This window comes from Mus caroli, unplaced genomic scaffold, assembly GCF_978045245.1.
Source record: "Mus caroli unplaced genomic scaffold, Mus_caroli_1 scaffold_11, whole genome shotgun sequence".
Classification (NCBI taxonomy): Eukaryota; Metazoa; Chordata; class Mammalia; order Rodentia; family Muridae; genus Mus; species Mus caroli.
Genome location: NW_028227266.1, coordinates 15,098,969 through 15,119,988, shown reverse-complemented (window position 1 = coordinate 15,119,988; position 21,020 = coordinate 15,098,969). Strand labels below are relative to the sequence as shown.

Here is a 21,020-nt window from a genome sequence, read left to right as displayed (position 1 = left end):
CTCTCAGTGATGAACTGTGAGTAGGATGTCCTTTCTTCCTCAAGGGGCTTTTTTTCTTTCTTTCTTTCTTTCCTTCCTTCTTTCTTTTTTTGCCAGAATGTTCTATCACAGTAGTAGAAATCAAATTAGAACACTGACTTTTTTTTTCTTGTAGTATATACCCAATAGGATAGCAGGAATCTTTATTTTCCTGTTAGAATGCCTTTCATCAAGAAAAGAAAAAGGCTCATGCGAATTAAAGCTGTACAGAGTCACAGGGGCAAGACCTGTTCTCCCGAGTTTACCATGAGCTGTATACCAACGGTTCTCAACCTTCCCAATGCAACTGTGACCCTGTAATACAGTTCCTCATGCTATGGTGACCACCAACCAAAAAATTATTTTTGTTGCTACTTCATGACTATAATTTTGCCATTGTTTTGTTTTTTTGTTTGTTTGTTTGTTTTGTTTGTTTGGTTTGGTGGGGGTTTTTTTTGTTTGTTTGTTTTGTTTTGTTTTTTCCGAGACAGGGTTTCTCTGTGTAGCCCTGGCTGTCCTGACACCCACTCTGTAGACCGGGCTGGCCGCCAATTCAGAAATCCACCTGCCTCTGCCTCCCAAGGTGCTGGGATTAAAGGAACGCACCAGCACTGCCCAGTTTATTTGCCATGGTTATAGTAATGTAAATACCTGTTTTCTTACAGTCTTAGGAGATCTCAGTGAAAGAGTCATTTAACCTCCTACTCCACAAGGGGTCGTGACAATCTCAAGTACACCCGTTCCTATTTACTACACCCCGGAGGGACAGGAATCCCCATTCCAAGAACGATATAGGTCGGTCACAGGACTCTTGCCTGGCTCTCTCATCGGCAGTCAGAATTCTTCTTACACATCTTTACTTCATAGACGGCATTCTGACATGATCCAAGGAGGGTTACCTCCAGTTCCACCCCTGGGGATGATCTTTTATATTCCGTAGGACCACAGGACTTACAACATCCCATACGACGTAGGCCCATCCATATTCCTATCCCAGTAACCAGCCTCTCAAATCCCTTGGGACAATAGAAATCATACTTCATACCATACACTATTCCATATGTCCACCCCTGAAACTAATCTCCACCCCTTGTCAACTCAGTTCACTCATGATTTTATCTCTGCCCACCTGCCCCAGATCTAACCCTCACCCTAGCCACTTCCTCAGAACTATTTCCCAGCTATTAACACAAGCTCCCCCAAGCTTGCTCTTCCAGGTTCTACCATAGTCCGTCCTCTTACAGTTCCCAGGGTCGACCTGGTCTCTTTAGCTCTGACCTATCCCGAAATCCAACTATGTACACAGTCACTAAACAAAGTGGGAAGAACACGTACAACCCGAAGGGGTCCACAGACGTGTAATCTGCCCTAAAACCCGGACAAATTTTTAGGCGGAAGTGAACCGCGAGGCGGCGCACAGGGCCGGAAGTGGAAGCGCCGGGCGGAACGGAAGGAGGAATCGGCTCAGCTGGTGTGGTCGATCTTCGGGGTGGGCGTCTTCGGCGGCTGGGAAGGGCGATTCGGTGTGTGTACACGGGTTTTTAGTCGAGTTGAGAAAGAGCGCCGGCCGAGAGCGCCCTCAGCCTAGTGTCCCTGGACTCCTGCTACCTCCCGAAAGCCCCAGGCTGCCTTCGCAGCCAACGATAAAACCCGAGCTTATCCCGCTCGCAGCTCTGGGAATGCTTTTTGTTCTCACAGAGGGAGGCGTGGCAGGCGAGCGGAGGGAACGTCAGCCAGCGGGTAGAGCCCCAGGGCCCTGTTCTATATCCTGAGCTGCAAGGTGCGTTCAGGGCGAATTAGCACTTGTGCTGAGGGTAGAAATCCTTCTAGCTCTGTGAGTTCATTCAGCCCCATCACCTTTAGGATCTATAAACTACAAGGCACGTTTACTGCACGTGGAATCACCAAAAGAGCTCTCTCTAGTCAATACTTTGAGCAATTGAATAGATACATCATTCCAGCTTCTGCTGAGTTTGTGCCTGCATAGATATTAGGTAATTCCTTTTACACAGCCAAAATCTGGGCTATTATTACACGTTAACTCTGTAAATACACGTGAAGAGGGGCAATGAAAGGTTGTTTTGTTTTGTTTTGTTTTTTCCTGTCACAGTTTGAATGCTTTCCATAAAAGGACTCAGCATCAATCTTTGTGCCTTATTTTCTAGACAAGAAAAACATCATGCAAACTCAAATTTGTGTTGGACCCTCAATGTTGTGTTGAAAACACCTGAATGTCCACCTGGCCTCATTAATCTATTAATTTCATGTAACCAGGTGAGTATGATGTAGAATATGAAACAATGGGGTTCCACCTGATCCTGCAGTGTGGAACTCCTTTTCTTTTGCTTGTAACAGGTTGTAATTCTAAGATTGCAACCTGTTTAAAATGAGGGTTATCTCAAGAAGCTGTATTAATATTTGATGGGTTATATTCAAGGGATGGATACAAAGGTGTGTGAAAAGTAAATATAGTTAAATGCAAATTACACAAAATAAGAGTAATTAACCATGAATATGAATAAGCATATAAATGCAGAATTTTTTGTATACGTATACCTAAATTTTCAGAATATTATATTAAGTACAAATATATGAGATATTTGTGTGTATTTTTAGTACTTACAAGTCTGAAGTAAATGTTAGAAGTACTCAGTGGCACTCTTCAAGCGCATTCCATGTGACTTCTAAAAACTTGTAAATTGTCATGACGTTTTAGAATAAAAGGGCATATATGAAAATGATGTCTTGAGTGTCCTTACATTAGGAGCAGAAATTTTAAAAATTGAGTAGCTAATAGATGTTTATAAGATTGAAAACATTTAGAAAGGTATCAAAGAACAAGGTGGTCCTTCCTTTCTTTTCTTTTTTTTTTTTTTTGGTAGACCAGGCTGGCCTCAAACTCAGAAATCCGCCTGCCTCTGCCTCCCAAGTGCTGGGATCAAAGGCACCGCCCAGCGTTACCTTTCTTCCTAATAGGAATTTAGCATTCTGAATTTCTGAAATAGCAGTATGATTTTTTCATAATTCAGGAGGTATTTATTAGCTGTATGTATTTGATTTCTTTTATGAAAATCTGGGGATCAAACACTTGTTGTGCACCAGTTAAGCAGATGCTCTACTACTGAGATGCATTCCTAATCATGCCAATTTTTTTTATTTTAGCTTTCCTGTAATTATATTACAGGAATATTTGGTTATTGTGTAATGAAATTCATTATTACACAGGTTAGGATGATCAAGACCCTCATTTTTTTTAAGATTGAAGAATTTTCTAGAACAGAGGACATTGAGGATTCAGAGAAGTCCGACCATCTAGGATAGTTGGTCACTTTCATGAGCTGGACCCTGGTCTAATGCATGAAGCCCAAAACAGATTTTTGTCCTGTCATGGAATGTGCATTCTAAGAAAAAAGACATTAAAGACATTGGGTTTTTTTTTTTTTTTTTGGTTTTTTTTTTTTTTTTTGAGACAGGATTTCTCTGTGTAGCCCTGGCTGTTCTGGAACTCACTCTGTAGACCAGGTTGGCCTCGAACTCAGAGATCTGCCTGCCTCTGCCTCTCCTCTCTCCTTCCTCCTTGTATATTTCAATTTGTATAACCCAGGATATTCTCCAAACTCAAAAATTTTACCTTTCTTACATCTTCAGAATTCTTTTGCAAAGTATGAAAACTTGGAAAGTTGGTTCACTACTACTATATGGCCTGTGTTTATTATATTACATTTATTTTTATGTGTGGATGTTATGTGCCATAGTATCTGGTAAGAGGACTGCTTGCTAATTCTTATCTTTTATCGTGTGGATTTCTGGGATAAAGAGAAGTTGTAAGGTTTGACAGCAAGTGCCTTTACCTCCTAAGCTATCTCCCCAGACCCATTTATGATTATTTTAATTATTTGCTATTATAAATACAATCAGTTATCTTACCGGAGTCTTTTGATATTTGGATATCATTGAGATAATTAATAAAAATGGGTTTGAAAGAGAAAAAATTGAATGCTAACAGATTTGTTTCATAAGAGCTATGGCCAGATGTGTATGAGAAAGCTTTTCTATGTGTCCTCAGCAAAGCCTGTAGTCTTCTGTGATTATGTTCATGGAACAGACAAGAGATAGTGTCCAGTGACAATAGTCTGTGCCTCTGCTACTTCTTCATTGTTGTGTTTTATAAAAAGATAAGGAGAGAAGGAATATATTTTGGTGGAGGGGCGGTAAGGTGTGGGGTAAAGGTGTGCGTCTGTGGGCAGTTGATGAGGCATTCCTTCCCCTGAGGACCAGCCATACGGTGGTGTAGTATAGAGTTAATTCAGGGCATGGGAAGGGGGTTGAGAGAGGGAGTAGAGACAGAGAAAGGCAGGGGTGGGGGAGTAGAGGCCAACAGTGAGTACATGGAGAGGGAGGGGGGAGAGAGAAGAATGGGAAGAGAGGGGGAGCAGGAGCAAGGGGACAGAGCAGGAGCAAGAGAACAAGAGAGAGAGGAGGGGGAAGCATCCCCTTTTATAGTGAGTTAGGCTTACCTGGCTACTGCCAAGTAACTGTTAGGCAGATCCTAGACTAAATGCCAACAGTCATCATTGGTTCAGGGGTGTTGTTCCAGAGATAGAAGTGGTGAACAGTAGATGTTACCATGTGAGGAGCAAGTAGGACAAGAGGAAAGGAGACATTATGAGAAATATGGGCTAGTATAGGGAAGCAGACTGGACAGTAATTAGGAAAAATACGTACTTAGGCCATAAGACTATTTCATCACAGAAGAAGCTATCTGGCTTGAGTAGCAGGATGAAGAACTTGAAGGAAAAAAATAATATGGAACTATCAAAAGTGGGTGCATCCCCAAAGGCCACCCCAACAATGGTGATTGCTCACCAGTATTGTAAACTTGGAACTCAAGACACTTCTTGCAGGCTGCTTCATAGGTCACAGAATGTCTGATACAGCAGCTTAGTGGTTTTGATCCTTTCCAGGCAGCTAGGCTGGTCTGTCTCCTCAGCAGTGCTTACTGCTTATGTAACTCTGAAGAGACATAGGCCTTGTGAATCTCCTCCAGTTTTACAGATGTTTCCTGGGTTGCTTGTTTCCTGTGCCTTAAGGAGCCTCCCTTTAAAATTTCCACTGTCTTAACTAGCCTCCTTTAGAACTTCATGAGTCTTAACAAGTCAAGACAGAAATTACTACACTCCAATAAACTGTTTCCCAAGTTGTGTGACTAGTCTGTTCAAGCAGACTAACCAAATCCAAGAAAGAGATCATGGGAGCACCATTTACAGCCACTGGGTCAAGAGCATAGGGAAATCCACTGAGTGGGTAGATGGCAACCGCCATCTAAAATTGAGTTATGACTGCACTCTAAGAACTGATCCTACATCATATGAATCTTCAAGTCTGATAGTGTATTCAAGCAAATCATGCCAGAGGTGTATTGAGTTAGTAGATTTCTAGCTAATGAGGACTTCAGAATTGCTTGGTTGCTTGAAGTGGGGAGAATTCTTGTTGATGGTGATGTGAAAGCAGAGAGAGAACAGACCTCTCCACCCCACAGACAACCTGCCAAGCAGAATAAAGGTTGAGGGAGGGAGACACAGTGTGCATTTTGAAGAAGGCAAAGATGGACAAGCTGAAAAGGGCTCATCCTCCAGTACCCCCGGGAAAGGAAAGTGGCTGTGTAGACTTTCTATCTTCTGTTGATTCCAGAGTGCTGTCCTTCGTATCTGTGGGAATCAGAAGTGTATCGGGCCCATCCACTGCCCTGTGTTCAGGAGCTCTAGTGTTGGAGTTAGGATGGCAGCAACTATCAGTCCTCTAATATATGGTAAGTCACTGGGTCCTAGCAGCCCTTAGAGCTAGGCCCTTAGACTCAAAGGCTCCAAGAACATTGTTCAGTTCAGAAAGGGGAAGGGGCTGGATTAAGGAGGCTCAGGCCTAGCAGATAAGGCAAGAGTGGAGCCCAGTGGTCCATGGATATGAAAGACAGCCCATGGGACAGGGTGTAACTGTTGAGTATTGCATGTGCCATCTTCATTATAATTTTGAATATTTTGGTCTCTTTTGTATATACCTTTAGTTCTTCCTGGAATAAATGGTGATGACTGCAAAACACCAATTTCCTCTGTGGATGTGTTCTCTTCTTCATAGGCAGGTAGACCCAGGTGCTAAGTATATTAGCTAGATTGAGACAAGGTTATGCCATGCTGTTGGAAGCTGTGACTAAGTATGTGTGCAGGAATGGAGCAATGTACTATTTGTGTGTCGCGCACACATGTTGTAGTTGTTAATAGTTGTATATAATCAGTCTCAGGTAGATAAGTAAACCACAGAGCATACTAGGATATCCTAGATTCTTATGATTTTTATCTTCTTCTTCAGTTCAGTCTTCTCGGTACCCACTGTCTCCTGAGGAAGGACAGATGGGGAAAAAAGGGCTAGCTACTGAGTTCTTTACAAGTTTGTTAGAGGTAAGTCAAATCTTCATTTTTTTCTCAACTCATTCCTTCCATAAACTTGTTACTATAGAGACTTACACAGTCTAATCAGCATCCCCATCTATCTGGCAAGGGCTTGGAGATATCCCAGAAAATGTCTCTTGTATTAACATGTACTACTACTCTCTCAAAGCTCCTTCCAGGGTCTCTATGTACATTACCTACGTCCTAAGAGTTGTGGTGAGGTCAAGTAAAGGTTTTACTATGTCGTACTTTCAGGCAATTTATCACAGCCATGGGGTGTTATTCATTCATGTAACAATTATTTCTCCTCCTTGTGGATTGTCCCATGACTGTGGTCAGCCCCAGGAAATGAAATTTTAGTAGCAAATAGTCAGAGTGAAAAAAGGAAGGGACTTTGGGAGATAAGGCAGTAAACAAAAGAGGAACCAGAACACCAAGGCCAGCAGCCAAGGCAGATTCAACCTGCCTACATGTCTTGTGCTCTGGGTTCCTTCCCATCTGTGGGTCTACCATCTTGGGCTCTCTGACTCACCCCTTTGGTGGGATCCTTGGCTAAGCTGTAATGTGTGAATGATTTAGGAATTGGTGTCCTTCGAAGATGTGACTGTACAGTTCACACAGGAGGAGTGGGCTCTGTTGGATCCTTTGCAAAGAACTCTGTACAGGAACGTAATGCTGGAAAACTGGAAGAACCTGGCCTCACTTGGTAAGCCACTGTCAGCCCTGCATTTATTTAGTGACTTGAGCAAGCTTTTCAGTCCAGTTTGTTATAAAAACAAAACAATGTTTGAATCATTTTAAAAATATACAATTGAGTGGCTTTTAGTACATTTACCTGGTGTATAGAAGCGTGATTTCAGAACATTTCATTACTTCTGCTGTGGTTTAGATTAGCCTCCAAGGGTTTCTGTGCTAGAAACTTAATCTGCTATGAAAGGCACTGTTAAAAGTAGTGGAAACTTCTAATTGTGGGACTTATTGGGAGGTGTCAGGATAAAGAAAGCATCCTCAGAAAGGATTCATGTTGGTTCTTGGGTGTCAGTCAGGTCTCCTGGGACCAAGTTAATTATCATAAGAATGGGTTGTTGTATAGGGAGGCAACCCACATGCTTAATCCCTTCTCCAGAAAGCTGGTCTGCTTTCTATTTCTCGGCCATATTAACCCTTTATAGAAAACAAAAACATTTATTTTATTGTTTTTAATTATGTGTGCATGTGTGGCAAATGTACCTGATTGCCAGTTCCCACAGGGCCAGAAGTATCACGACCTACTGGTGCTGAATTTATAGGCAATTGTGAGCAGCTAGGTGTAAGTGCTGCATATTGAACCTGAATTATCTCTACATGTATAACAACTCCACTATCTATCTGTCCCTTCTCCGCCATATTGGGACAGAGCCAGAGGCTCTTCTCTAAGTGCCATGCTGTTTGGACTTTCTAGACACCAAAATCTTGAGCCAAATAAGCCTCTTTTTCCTTATTTCCTTATAAAATACTTAAACACAAAATTTTTTACAGCATAAAAAGAGAATAAGATAACTCCTGTGTGTGTGTGTGTGTGTGTGTGTGTGTGTGTGTGTATACTCTTCAAAAGTTTCATACTTGTATTCAGTGTATATTGATAATGTTCATCCATCACTATACCTTTCTCAATCTTTCCAATATCAACCTACCTTAACTCCCTTTCATCTTTATCTTAGCTTTTTTGGTGTTTGTTTTGTTACTAATAATGCCCCAAGTCTAATTAGTGTTGTATGTATGCACATGGGTATGTGGCCATCCACTCCAGCATGAGCAAGATAATTTCCAGTAGCTCATCAATTAGGGATAGGGCCTTTGGGTCCCTTTTCTTGCTATGCTGTAATTTTGACTGGCTTGATATTATTATATAGGTAATCATATCTGTTATGAGTCAGTATATGCAATGGTCATGACATACTCAGAAGTAAGCATTTCATCATTACACTCTAGGTCTTATATTATTTCTGTCCCCTTATCCACTTGAGTTCCCTGAGCCTTGAATTATGTGAAGTTGATACAGATGACCCATTCCTCAGCACTTTGATCATTTGTGGTTTTTCTTCATTAATACTGTGCAATGAAGAAAGAAATGTCTCTGAACAAACTTGAGAGAACAGATCCTTGCATGTAAACCAATATTTAGAGTTTGGTTTAACAGCACAACCATTTAGCAAAACAAGAATATGTTCTTAGATTCTATGATCTTTCTAGTCATGAGCTTTACAGTACCAAGCATAAAATCTCCCATGTTGGGTTCTGTCATGTACTCACTGCTACACAAATGGGCACTTTTCTGCCAGCAAGTCAGTATTTTAGCATGCAGGGTCTAGCACTGGATAAGATCGTTGATGTCCTTTCTCCCACAGCAACCTGCATAGCACCTTGTAGTAGTATACAACTTAGTCATCAGGGAAGGTTCATTTTTCTACATTCTGCATCTAAACTTGAGTGGTGTTTTTGGCAATAGGATCTTAGTGTCTAGTTATGATGAACAGCTAAACAGTGTTACTAGTAATAGCCTCTGTGGTCTCCTGATTAATAACTTGTAGGGAAATACTTTATGCCTGACACTAAGATTTCTACCTATGCAGGACACTTCTATTCAAACTCTGTTTTAATATATTCCAACTTGCAAACCAATGGGATTCCTTAAAGCTTGTCTTACTCTTTTGTCACTATGATGAGGCATTGTGACCAAGGCAACTTATTTTAACATTTAATTGAGTGCTTCCTTATAGTTTCATAGAGTTAGTCCATGGCCATTGTCACAGATAGCATGACAGCAGGTAGGCAGGCAGTCAGGCATGGCCCTAGAGTAGTAACTGAGAGCTTATATCATCTACAAGATGGAGGTAGAGAGGAAGTGACTAGGCCTCATATGGGCATTTAAAACCTCAAAGTCTACTGACAGAGCTCTTCCAACAAGGCCACACTCTCAATCCTTCCTAAACAGTTTTATCCGTTGGGAACCAAGCATTGCAGTATATGAGCCTATGGGGGTCACTCTAATTCACACCACCATTAGGCTTTAGAGATCCTAGTTTTGGCTAATCCAGTTCATACCATCTCCCCTTTCCAATCACCATATCTCACTTAATTACACCTTTAACCCTCCGTGCATCTCCCATGTACTTTCATGTAACCTGTGCTTACCTATTCCCTGTAGTTGATGGGTTTTCCCTCATGGATTGGAAGATTGTAGGTTTTCATATGGCTTTTTGTTGTTTGGTTGTTTGTTTGCTTGCTCGTTTGTTTTGACACATTCTTCCTATGTAACAGGGTCTTTATGAAGACCAGGTTGGCTTCAAACTTGCCTTAAAAAATATATTAGCAGTATCCTAGTAGAAGCCAAATTCCTTCATAGTTGGAGTGGATAATATCTAGGTCCCACTGCTGCCTGGGGAACTAGTGGCAGTTGGTGGGAACTGAGAAATTGAGAGAGGGACATATTGAGGAGGATATAAAATGATCACCTTTCATTGTACTTATTTATTTTTGCAGTTCTCAATAACAAAAGTTTAAAAACATGGTTTAGATTTTGGAGTGTTTTGAATTTTGCAATAAGGTGTTCAATCTGCAGTAATTCCAGAGTCTGTTTTTTCCTCTGTCTTTGGGATTATCATTTCATTGTATTTAGCATTACTGATGTTTCAAAGCTAATTTTCCAGTATCAGTATTTATCAGGTGTGGACACAGGTAATTGGTTAGCTTATTTTTAAGTCCTAAAACCAAAGACCTAAACCTCTTAATCTCTTTAAATGAGCTTTATATTTGCATGAGGGAATATAAATACTAAAACTAAGTGAGATGGGTTTCTAACACTGCTTTCACCTTTTTTTTTTTTTCTTCATGCACAGTTAGACATCAACCAAGTATGTGAACCTAGAGTTTTGTAAGGTCTTTTCTGGGTATATGCTATTGCCGTGGTTATGTCTCTAACAATCTTGGTTCTGGAGAACATTAGGTATCTTTGCAGAACCCTTCTAGGCAAACATCTTTTTGTTTGGTTTTCCCTCCTGGGTTCTTTTTGATTAGTGCTTGTTTGTGTCTGCAATTTGTTAGGGTTCAAGAATTGCTGAAGAGAGACTCCAGACTCAAATAGCATGCAAAAACAAAAAGCATTTATTCTGCCGAAGCAACCAGCATGGAGGGGTCATCACCACTTCAAAATGTTAACACAAAGACACTCAAGCCTCTTTTATACTAAGACTGTTATTAAATCTTTTCCAATGTCAAAACTGCCAGTCTTCCAGTGTCACCAGTCAGTTGCTTCTGAGATAGCAAACAGGCATCTAGAACCTAGAGCACATTCCATGAAGTTGTAAAACCATTAATCAAAGAGAACTATGAATTTATAGGTGTAGGAACAGAAGATAAAATATTGACTGGGTTTATTTAGAAAAGAACTTCAATGATAACTTAGTCTTTTGACTCTCCATGAACCTGTATAGTTAATAACAAATTATGAATGTTTATCCTGACAATTACTCTTAGTGGTTATGCCTCTTATCATTTTATGACCTGAATTTATGTGCAAACTTTCAGTGAACCTGTTATCATGTGATCATGCATACTGAAAGATGAACAAAGAGCAGATACAGGCCTTCCTCCTCTATTTCTTCCCTAGACTTCCACTTAGAGCCTGCAGTTTCTGCAGAGATAGAACAAAGACCATTTTACCTAATACCCAGCTGTTTTACAATAAGGTGCTAAACTAGAGACAGCAGCTTCTAGCCTCAGAACAACTCAGACAGACAGATCAGCTACAGAAACAAAGTGACTTAGACTTAAGATAGACAAACGTTTTATTATTATATTGTTAGGGTTAGGTAATCTAAAGCCTCATTCATGGGTTCTGAGATGCCCCAGATGGACTGTATTCCTGTGTCATGAGTGATTAACCACAGGATGGGCTGCCCAGCACAGATGTCCTATCCTGAGGTAAGTTATCTCCCATTTGGTTTGCAGCCCCATAGGAGAAACAACAATATGAACCAAACAGTACCCCCAGAGCTACCAGGGACTAAACCACCAACCAAAGAGTACACATGGTGGGAACCATGGCTCCAGCAGCATATGTAGCAGAGGGTGGATTTGGCTGTCATCAATGGGAGAAGAAGCCCTTGGCCCTGTGGAGGCTCTATGCCCCAATGTAGGGGAATGCCATAGCCAGGAAGCAGGAGTGGGTGGGTTGGTGAGCAGGAGAAGGGGGATGGGATAGGGGGTTTTAAGAGGGGAAACCAGGAACGGTGGTAACATTTGAAATGTAAATAAAGAAAATATCTAATTAAAAAAAAATAAGGATATCTTCCATTCATGTGGCTATCTTTAGGCTGTTCTTAAGTGGGGGATTTTATTGTCTTGTTCCCAGACTTTGAAGTCTGCTGCTGGAGCAGAGGCTGATTTAGTTTCTGAGTGGAGACAAAATTGGGATGAATAGGCCTCTTCAAGTTTTATCTTAGACATTGATCTTTAAACGTGTTAGCAAATAAAGGAAAGCCCTTTAAGCCAGTCTCACAGGAAGTCTCTGGAGGCCAAAAGAAAACATAGACTAAGTTCTATTCGGCTCTTCTTCTTCAAGTACAAAGCCAGAACAGAAGATGTGTGTGAGTCAGTTAAAAATGACCTGGAGCCCTTTACTCAGACTTAGTTGGGTGTGTGCCAAAGACCAACCTCAGCTGGGAGGGGGGTTCTGAGAGAAAAGCTGTCTCAGAGTGGTGGAAACAGAGGACTCAAAGTCAAATCATGGGCCAAGCTGGCAGCCTGTGTTCTGTTGTCATGGCTTTCCCTCACCCTCTCTCCCTCTCCCTCTCTCCCTCCCCTCCCCCTCCCCGTCCCCCTCCCCCCTCCCGCTGTGTGTGTGTGTGTTTCTGTGTGTGTCCTGCTCTTCTCTAGACAGCTTTGTTTTCATATTCTAAAAATCTCTCTGATTGAGACAGCTAGCTTTCTGCTTTAGACATCTCTCTGCTAATAAAAACTCTGAAAGCTTTCTGGATGTCTCATGGGTTTTCTGACCAAGGTCAGAAAAAAGTGCTATAAAAAAATTCTTGCCAGGCACTGGTGGTGCATACCTTTAATCCCAGCACTTGGGAGGCAGAGGCAGGCTGATTTTTGAGTTCAAGGCCAGCCTGGTCTACAGAGTTAGTCCAGGACAGCCAGGCCTATACAGAGAAACCCTGTCTCAAAAAAACAAACAAACAAGAAAATTCTTGGATGTTCTAACCAAGTCAGAAACCCTGTTAGAAAAATTCTAAAAGTAATTCTTAAGTTTTCTAATCAAAATCAGAAAGCCAGAAAAAGTTCTAAAAAGAGCTGTCTTTGCTCTTCAGCCATCTCTAGATAGCTTCGAGAAAACATTCTAAGAGTTGTGTCTGTTCTCTAAATAATTCTTAGGTTTTCTAACCAGAAATCATGAAAGAAATTTAAAAGAGCTATGAAAAATTTAAAACACCTGGGTTCACTCTCCATGGATTTTCCAGCCAAATCAGAAATCCCATTAGAAAAATATTCTTGAAGAATTTTGTTTGCTCTTTAGAGATTTCAAGACAGCTCAGCACTCCAATAGGAAAAAAAAAAAAAAAATCTAAAGATCTGCTGTGATATTTTGGTAGTTCATTTCAGGCAAACCAAAAGCCCAGTTTTTTTATTTACATATCAATTCAGTTATTTATTCCAGGTTCCCTCTTGATCATCCCACAAATCAGCTTCCATGACCTTATCCCCTGGATTCTTAGGAGACAGCAAGTACATTTTTCTTGTTTGTTTGTTTGGTTTGGTTTGGTTTGATTTGGTTTGGTTTGCATTGCAATATAATTAAGAGATCTTGCTGTCTTCGTAAACTTAGCTGGGTGGGAACTTGTCTTGAGATCACCATTCTGACCACACCTGGAACTAAATTCCATTTGTCCCAGGCTGATCTTGAACTCAGGAATCTGCCTGCATTTGTATGTGCCTGTCTTATCTTTCTGACAAGCTGACTCATAGTGTAGCTACCTCTGTTCCTTTATATTTTCTTATACAAATCATATTGCATCCTTATGTCTTTGTATAGTTGAGACACTATATATTTTCAAATTTCTGTTTTTAAGAGTTCTTTTCCAGCCGGGCGTGGTGGCGCACGCCTTCAATCCCAGCACTCGGGAGGCAGAGGCAGGCAGATTTCTGAGTTCGAGGCCAGCCTGGTCTACAAAGTGAGTGCCAGGACAGCCAGGGCTACACAGAGAAACCCTGTCTCGAAAAACCAAAAAAAAAAAAAAAAGAGTTCTTTTCCACAGCCTTAAGGGCTGACCTAAAGGAACCAAAGTTTACTATTTTGCTAAAATATTAGCCACACCTTCTAAGACTCATTTTGTCATTACCCTAGAGACATTAATGTTAACAGGGAGGACAGTCCTTGAAAGAATGTGAAAATATTTAATGTAATATACAAATAAGCCTCATGCCCACAGCAGCCATCAACACTTTTGAAGGCCCATGCCTGCTGATCCTATCCCAGGGTCAGGAACTATGTCACTCTGTTCCCACCAAGACCATGCTGGACTTGGCAGGAGTGTGTTATTTGACTTTGTTTCCACAACTAAATATTCTGCTAGTAGATTTGATTTTTTTGAAGTTTGTAGTTCCAGGAAGGTAATTCATTTCTGTAAGTTTACGCACAGCTTTTGTTGAGCTCCTCCTTGTCACTATTTTCATTCTCAATTTTGTGAGTCTTTTACGTCTTTAAATGTGAACAGGGATTGCAAAACACAGATGTGACCCATATTTTCATGGAACTTTCTGTTTAATATCTTATTTGAGAAATGCTTATCTCTTTGTTTCCCTGATTTTTTTTTTTCCGAGACAGGATTTCTCTGTATGGCCCTGGCTATCCTGGAACTCACTTTGTAGACCAGGTTGGCCTCGAACTCAGAAATCTGCCTGCCTCTGCCTCCCAAGTGGTAGGACTAAAGGCATGTGCCACCACTGCCCTGCAGTTTCCCTGATTTTATATTCTTCTTAGTTAAAACTTTTAGGGCTCTTTAAATGTATATTTGAACTTAGGCTTGTATATTTGGGATAATTAATAATCCATTACTTTGAATATTGAGGTAAAGATACTTACATTTTTTCCTGATAAAAGTTACTCTGTGTTCCTATGAATTTTGACAAAATTATCCACTGCTGTTAAAGTCACATTTTTTTTTTATCTTCAAAAGTTTGGCTACAGATTTGTTGAGTATCCTTTGAATAATCTCCCTAACGTTATGAATATTTTCTCCATAAATAGGGCAGCACCTTGATAAACCAAACCTGATATCCCAGTTGGAACAAGAAGGCAAGGTTATAACAGAGGACAGAGGAATTATTCCAGGCATCCATCCAGGTAAGCACAGTTGCATCCTGGGAGGCGACTATGCCTGCAAAGCAGGAATGGAGGATTAATTCTTCTGCTCCTGACAAAGATGGATGTGAACATCTGGCACACACACTTCCACTGTTTTTGCTTTTCTCTCAACTCTGCCTTAATCGTCTCATACTTTGTCCCGTAAAGAAAAAACAAAGATTTATGGTTTTCTTTGCTTTTAAATTTTAAGACACAGGCTGAAGGGATGGCTCAAGGGCTAAGGGCATGTATTGCTTTTGAAAAGGACCCAAATTCAGTTCCCAGCCACTACACAGGAAGACTCATAGTGCAAGGGTCAGAAAAATCACTGAAGGAAAGCCCCAGACTCAGTTTATTCTGCAGAAGCAATGTGCATGCAATGGTCACCTCCTTTCAGAATGGGACACAGACAAAACATTCAGGTCCCTTTGATAACAGGGCTGCTTAATTGTTTCAGAGACTACTAAAACTTAGGGCACATTCCAAGGGGCTACTGAAACTATTAATCAAAGGACATAAAGAAGATACGCACCTCAGAAGTGCTCAGGTGCAAAAACAGGAGATAAGATTTTGACTGAGTGACTCCAAGGGCTGCTAAGTTACAGTTCAAACTCTCCCTGATACTTTAAGCTAGAGACAAGTAGTCAACGTCAAGCTGGATAATTGCATGTAGGCATTCTCTGTTACAACTTCCTATTCAATTTATGACCTGAATTCTTGTGCCAACTCTTTTTTTATTATTTTACTTATTTACATTAGAATGTGATCCCCCTTCCTGGTTTCCCTCCACAGCTCCCCATTCCTATTCCCTGTACTTCTATGACCCACCAACGCCCACCTCACCACCCTAGCATTGCCCTACACTGGGGTGTTGAGACTCCACAGGACCAAGGGCCTCCCCTCCCATTGATACCAGGTAAGGCAATCTTCTGCCACATATGCAGCTGGAACCATGGGTCCCTCCATGTGCCAGCTCTTAGTGAGCATTTCTTTCATAAGAACAATTACTCTGAGAGTCATACTAATGCTGATAGCAGATACAGGCCTCCCTCCCCTACTTTCCAGAGACCTAGAGCCTTAAAACCCCTGCTGAAATAAAACAAAAACTGCTTTAGCCTCCTGTTGTTTACTGTGAGGTGATAAACCTGAGACTTGTTGCCTCTCACGTGCAGATCAGCTGCAGAAGCAGAGTACTTACAATGGTCTGTCAATTTTATTGTTAGAGTTAGGTAATCTAAGAACTCATTGTTGGGTACCAGGATGCTCCATGTGGACTGTATATCTTCATCCTGAATGACTAACCACAGGGCCATTCATGTGGCTACATTTTAAGCTGTTCCACCAGTGATGGATTTTATTATTTTGTTCCTGGACTTTGGGGTCTGCTGCTGGAGTGAATGGTTTATGGCCTAGTTTCTGAGTTGAGGACAAAATGGGATAAAAAACATCCCTACAACACCTAGCTCCAACTCCAGAGGGATTCAACCCCTCTGTTTTTACAGACATCAACACACACATGCACACATAATCATGATTAAAAAATAAAAAAGAAATTGTACATTTCAGTCACAGTTTTGATTCCTGATCATTTATTTTGTTTGTCTCTTATCAATCTCAAATACATGTCTAGAATATATTCATTGTTAAAAACTTTTTATGATTTCTTTATTTTTAGTTTATGCACATTTGGTGTTTTCCCTATATGTATGTTTGTGTGAGGGTACTGGGTCCTCTTGAGTTACAGACAGTTGCAAGCTGCCATGTGTGTGCTGGGGATTGAACCCAGGTCCTCAAGAAGATCAGCCAATGCTCTTAACCTCTGAGCCATCTCTCCAGTCCTAGAATATATTTTCTTTAACTAAATTTCCAGAACCAATTTCCCTGTCTTTCCAATCTTTATCAACTATTCTGATCTCTTCGAGTGTACCCTACATCATATATGCACCCCACTTTTTGTCCTTCTATCTTCTACTGACTTGTTTTCTTTTCAATTTGTTTCAGATTTGGAGACGGTACTTAAAGCCAAATGGCTAACTCCTAAGAATCTTATTTTTAGAAAAGAACATGATAACGGTGGAAAAACAGTACAACTGGAGGTAATGATTCTGTTTTTTTTTTTTTTTTTCATGTTAGAACAGATAGAAAACTCAAGAAGTTATTACAAACAGTGTCACTAAATCTTGAGGAAATGATGTCTCTGGGAAGATACTGTGAAACTATACTTTTAGAGAAAAGATTAAGCCAACTTTAAATATATTTCTTCACTGAGAGGTCCCACAAATTTGCATATCATTAAGTGTGAATCAGGTGTTCGGTATTTAACATAAGTGATCCTAAATTTACCAGAAATTTTTTAGTATAAGGATTTATAGCCAAATGTCTGTGCCTTTGAGCAAGCTCAGAATAAGCAGGAGTCATATATAAGCTCTGAAAAGAACCAAACTGTTTATTGTGTCATAGATTTTTCTGGGAGAGGGAATCTTATTATAGCATGGTATAATAATAATATTATAAATTATAGTTACCATTTGTCTCATAACAGGAAAGAGGTCATCATGGAATGAAAGTCAATGAATGCAATCAATGTTTTAAAGTCTTCAGCACAAAATCTAACCTTACTCAGCACAAGAGAATTCATACTGGAGAAAAACCATATGACTGTACCCAGTGTGGAAAATCCTTCCGCAGCAAATCTTATCTTACTGTTCACAGAAGAATCCATAATGGGGAAAAACCTTTTGAATGCAATCACTGTGGGAAAGCATTTAGCGATCCCTCATCCCTCAGACTTCATGTAAGAATTCACACTGGGGAAAAGCCCTATGAATGCAACCAGTGTTTTCATGTCTTTCGTACCAGTTGTAACCTCAAAAGCCACAAAAGAATTCATACAGGGGGTGAAAATCACCATGAATGTTCTCAGTGTGGAAAGGCCTTCAGTACAAGGTCCTCGCTCACTGGACATAATAGCATTCATACTGGAGAAAAACCATTTGAGTGCCAGGATTGTGGGAAAACCTTCAGGAAGAGCTCATATCTAACCCAGCATTTAAGAACTCACACTGGAGAGAAGCCCTATGAATGTAATGAGTGTGGAAAATCTTTCAGCAGTAGTTTTTCTCTAACTGTACACAAGAGAATACATACTGGAGAAAAACCATATGAATGCAGTTACTGTGGAAAAGCTTTTAATAATCTCTCAGCTGTGAAAAAGCACTTAATGACTCATACTGGACAAAAGCCCTATGGATGTAACCACTGTGGAAAATCTTTTACCAGTAACTCCTACTTGTCTGTGCACAAAAGAGTACATAATAGGTGGATATGAATTGTGGTGAATAATTACTAAGGAAATTTCTGTGCAAAACCTTTGTTGATCCTAAGATAATTTGAGAGAATTTGCACCAGGTGTATACATTATCTATTGCTCTATATATCCTCCGCCCCACCCCACCCCCAATTTTGTGGTTTCAGACAAATACCTCACATTTTTAGGTCAGGAATATGAAGGCACTTTAGTACTGTAGTTTTTTTCTAAGAACTTCTCATGAGCTTACATTCAAGACTTCAAGCAGAGCTGTAGTTTTCTAAATTTGTTATTGAAGGAACCATTACTAGGATGTCTCACACACAGGCCTAGTGATTTTCCACTGGTTATTGACAGGAAACTGTCAGTGCTTCACCATGTAGGCCTCTCTGTGTGATTATATATCTCTATAATATGGCAAAAGAACAACTCACTACCCCCAAGTTCCAAGAGAGCCAATTAAAAAATGAGGTATCATTCATGACCTTGGCTCCAGAAGGCTGTTTCACTTCTTCCCTGTTATACTCTCAATCACAGACCAACCTTGATACTGTTTGAGAGAAAACTACAGAATACCTGAGGGCCAGGAGATAGCTTTCTGAGAAGCATTTGAGAAACTTGCCATGAAATTAGTGAAGAGAAATCATCAATAGATTTTCATTCTTTTGATAAGTATGAAATGTCATTCAGTTAATTGTTAAATTTGTATGCAGAGATGTCTATGTGATAGAGTTTTTTAGTTCATGTTGTATATGCCCCAAAGATATGTTGGGGAGATCTTGTGGGTAGAATAATGAGCATGTGGCAATGGCCTCTAGTGATCCCAATCTTTTCAGTCTTTCTGGTGGGCAACAACTGAAAAATACAAGAAATTTAGAAAACTATACAGCAAAGTGTTCACATTACTGACCACAAGTAATGAAGTGCTCTGCAGTGATCATGGGAAATGTTTGACTGTTTCCTGTCTTGAAGAGGAATGATAATGCTTTCTGAAAAGCCCCCTTAAACTCAAAGCTATTGGCAAGCCTTTGAGGTGTCCTCTAATGGAGGAAAAACTTTGCAGTGATTCCTCCTAAGCATATAAATTAGAGGCATATCTTAGGAAAGTGAAGGAATACATGCCAGAGTGCTTTAGCTTCCGCTTTCTATTGAGAAACTGTGTAATTTATACTGAAAATGAAATGGATGAGTGTGGGGTTTCTCTTAGTAGGTAGTATCTGCAGGCTCAATTACCAGATTGTTGATTTACAATTTTGTTCTATAACCATGTATGTTTATATGTATGTCTTCACTGCACCCCCTGCCCACAAACAAGCCCTTAACATTTCCCAATCCTCAGTGCAGTGTTCTTGTAGCTTATCTTCCAAAGAGCCGGGAGTGCTAGCACACAATACTAATTGTAGTACTTAGGAGACTGGCAATATGGATTTTGAATTTGATGCCAGCCTGACCAGCTGACATAGTATTTTTGTCAGAGTATGCAACATTTTGATATTGATCCTTTCTATTCTTTCTGTCCTGTGAGTGCCTGGTCTCCTTTTTGTCCTACTTAAAGCCAACAAGATGGCTCAGTGGGTGAAGTTGCTTGCCATAAAACCTGATCACCTCAGTTTGGTTCCCCCTAACCCAGACAGTGAAAAGAGAGAATGGACTTCCAGATGTTATCCTCTGACATCAGCATGCATGTCAGCCCAACAACCAAGTAAATACTTTTTCCAGTATGTAAGCAGTATTAAAATAATACATCAGGATTTCTTGAAGTCTAAACACTGGTGCCATGAAATTTGGAGGGTGAAGGGAAAGCCTGACTTCTTACTCATTTTCTCTTCTCACACTTTCTGTTGGTAACTAGCTGTAAGATCTGAAATAAGAACTGGTTTGCTTTGGTTTGCTTTGGTTTGCTTTGGTTTGCTTTGGTTTGGCTTTTCAAGATGGGGTTTCTTTGTATAGCCCTGGCTATCCTGGAACTCACTATGTAGACCAGGCTGGCCTCAAACTCAGAAATCCGCCTGCCTCTGCCTTCCAAGTGCTGAGATTACAGACATGCGCTACCACTGCCCAGCTAGAACTGTTTTATTTTGTCTTGATCATGATGACATACATAAATAGGGGAACAGTAACAATGATATAGTTTCCTCTAAAACCTATAAACAACATGATTTGTTGTTTTTGAGTTGACATTCAGTTCCAGCTAAATGCTATATCTAACTGGTAAACCTCTGCATCAAATTATATCCATAGTTCTTTGAAAGTAATATATATTCTCTTACATGTTTATATATGGTGTATGCATGTTAATGTACTCTATTTTAATGGTATGTACAAATTATTTTCTTTTAAAGTGATTTGGTGGTAGAGTCATAGTAGTTGTCTACTGTGATTATGGATTAACATTCTTCTGATTTTGCCATTTTTAAATTTTATTTTGAAGTTCTATAGCAAGGTGCATACAAGATTAGATGTTTTTTGTGTGGTGTTCCTTATTTTATAGGAACCACATTTTTTCATAATAAAGTACTATAATGAATTGATAATAAATGGTCAAACATTATGTAGTTCTTTTCATAGACAAACAGGAATACCATATAGGTAACTATTGAGTACTCTGGATAAGCATCCCTGTGTTCGGATATTATTACAAGTTTACCAATGAGGAAGTTCATATAGTACACATTAGTCACTTGCCTAAGTTCTCTGACTAATAATAGTATAGTCCTGATTTGCACATAAGACAGTCACTTATCTTAATACTACCTCATCTATTGAGTACTTTCTGGGAAGTGTTGGGTAAATATTTGCTGAATTGAAATATTCTATCTTTTGGGAAACAAGAATGCAATAAATAACATTGGAAGAGGAAACTAACTAA

At 40.1% G+C, this 21,020-nt stretch overlaps 1 protein-coding gene across 3 annotated transcripts; it reads left to right on the top strand.

Annotated features, from left to right (window-relative positions):
- The first annotated feature begins 1,378 nt into the window (after nt 1–1,378).
- Nucleotides 1,379–20,589, top strand: Znf558 (zinc finger protein 558). Of its 3 annotated transcripts, none has more exons than XM_029481176.2 (8): nt 1,379–1,507; nt 2,184–2,292; nt 5,710–5,827; nt 6,382–6,470; nt 7,041–7,167; nt 14,749–14,844; nt 16,846–16,940; nt 17,387–20,589. In XM_029481176.2, the coding sequence occupies exons 3-8, from the start codon at nt 5,797–5,799 to the stop codon at nt 18,170–18,172; spliced, it is 1,224 nt and encodes a 407-aa protein (XP_029337036.1). In that variant the 5' UTR covers nt 1,379–1,507; nt 2,184–2,292; nt 5,710–5,796; the 3' UTR covers nt 18,173–20,589. The 3 variants fall into 3 exon arrangements, with proteins under 3 accessions (XP_029337036.1, XP_029337034.1, XP_021028474.1); XM_029481174.2 differs by having other exon boundaries at nt 1,379–1,541; XM_021172815.3 differs by having other exon boundaries at nt 1,379–1,798.
- Nucleotides 20,590–21,020: the final 431 nt, after the last annotated feature.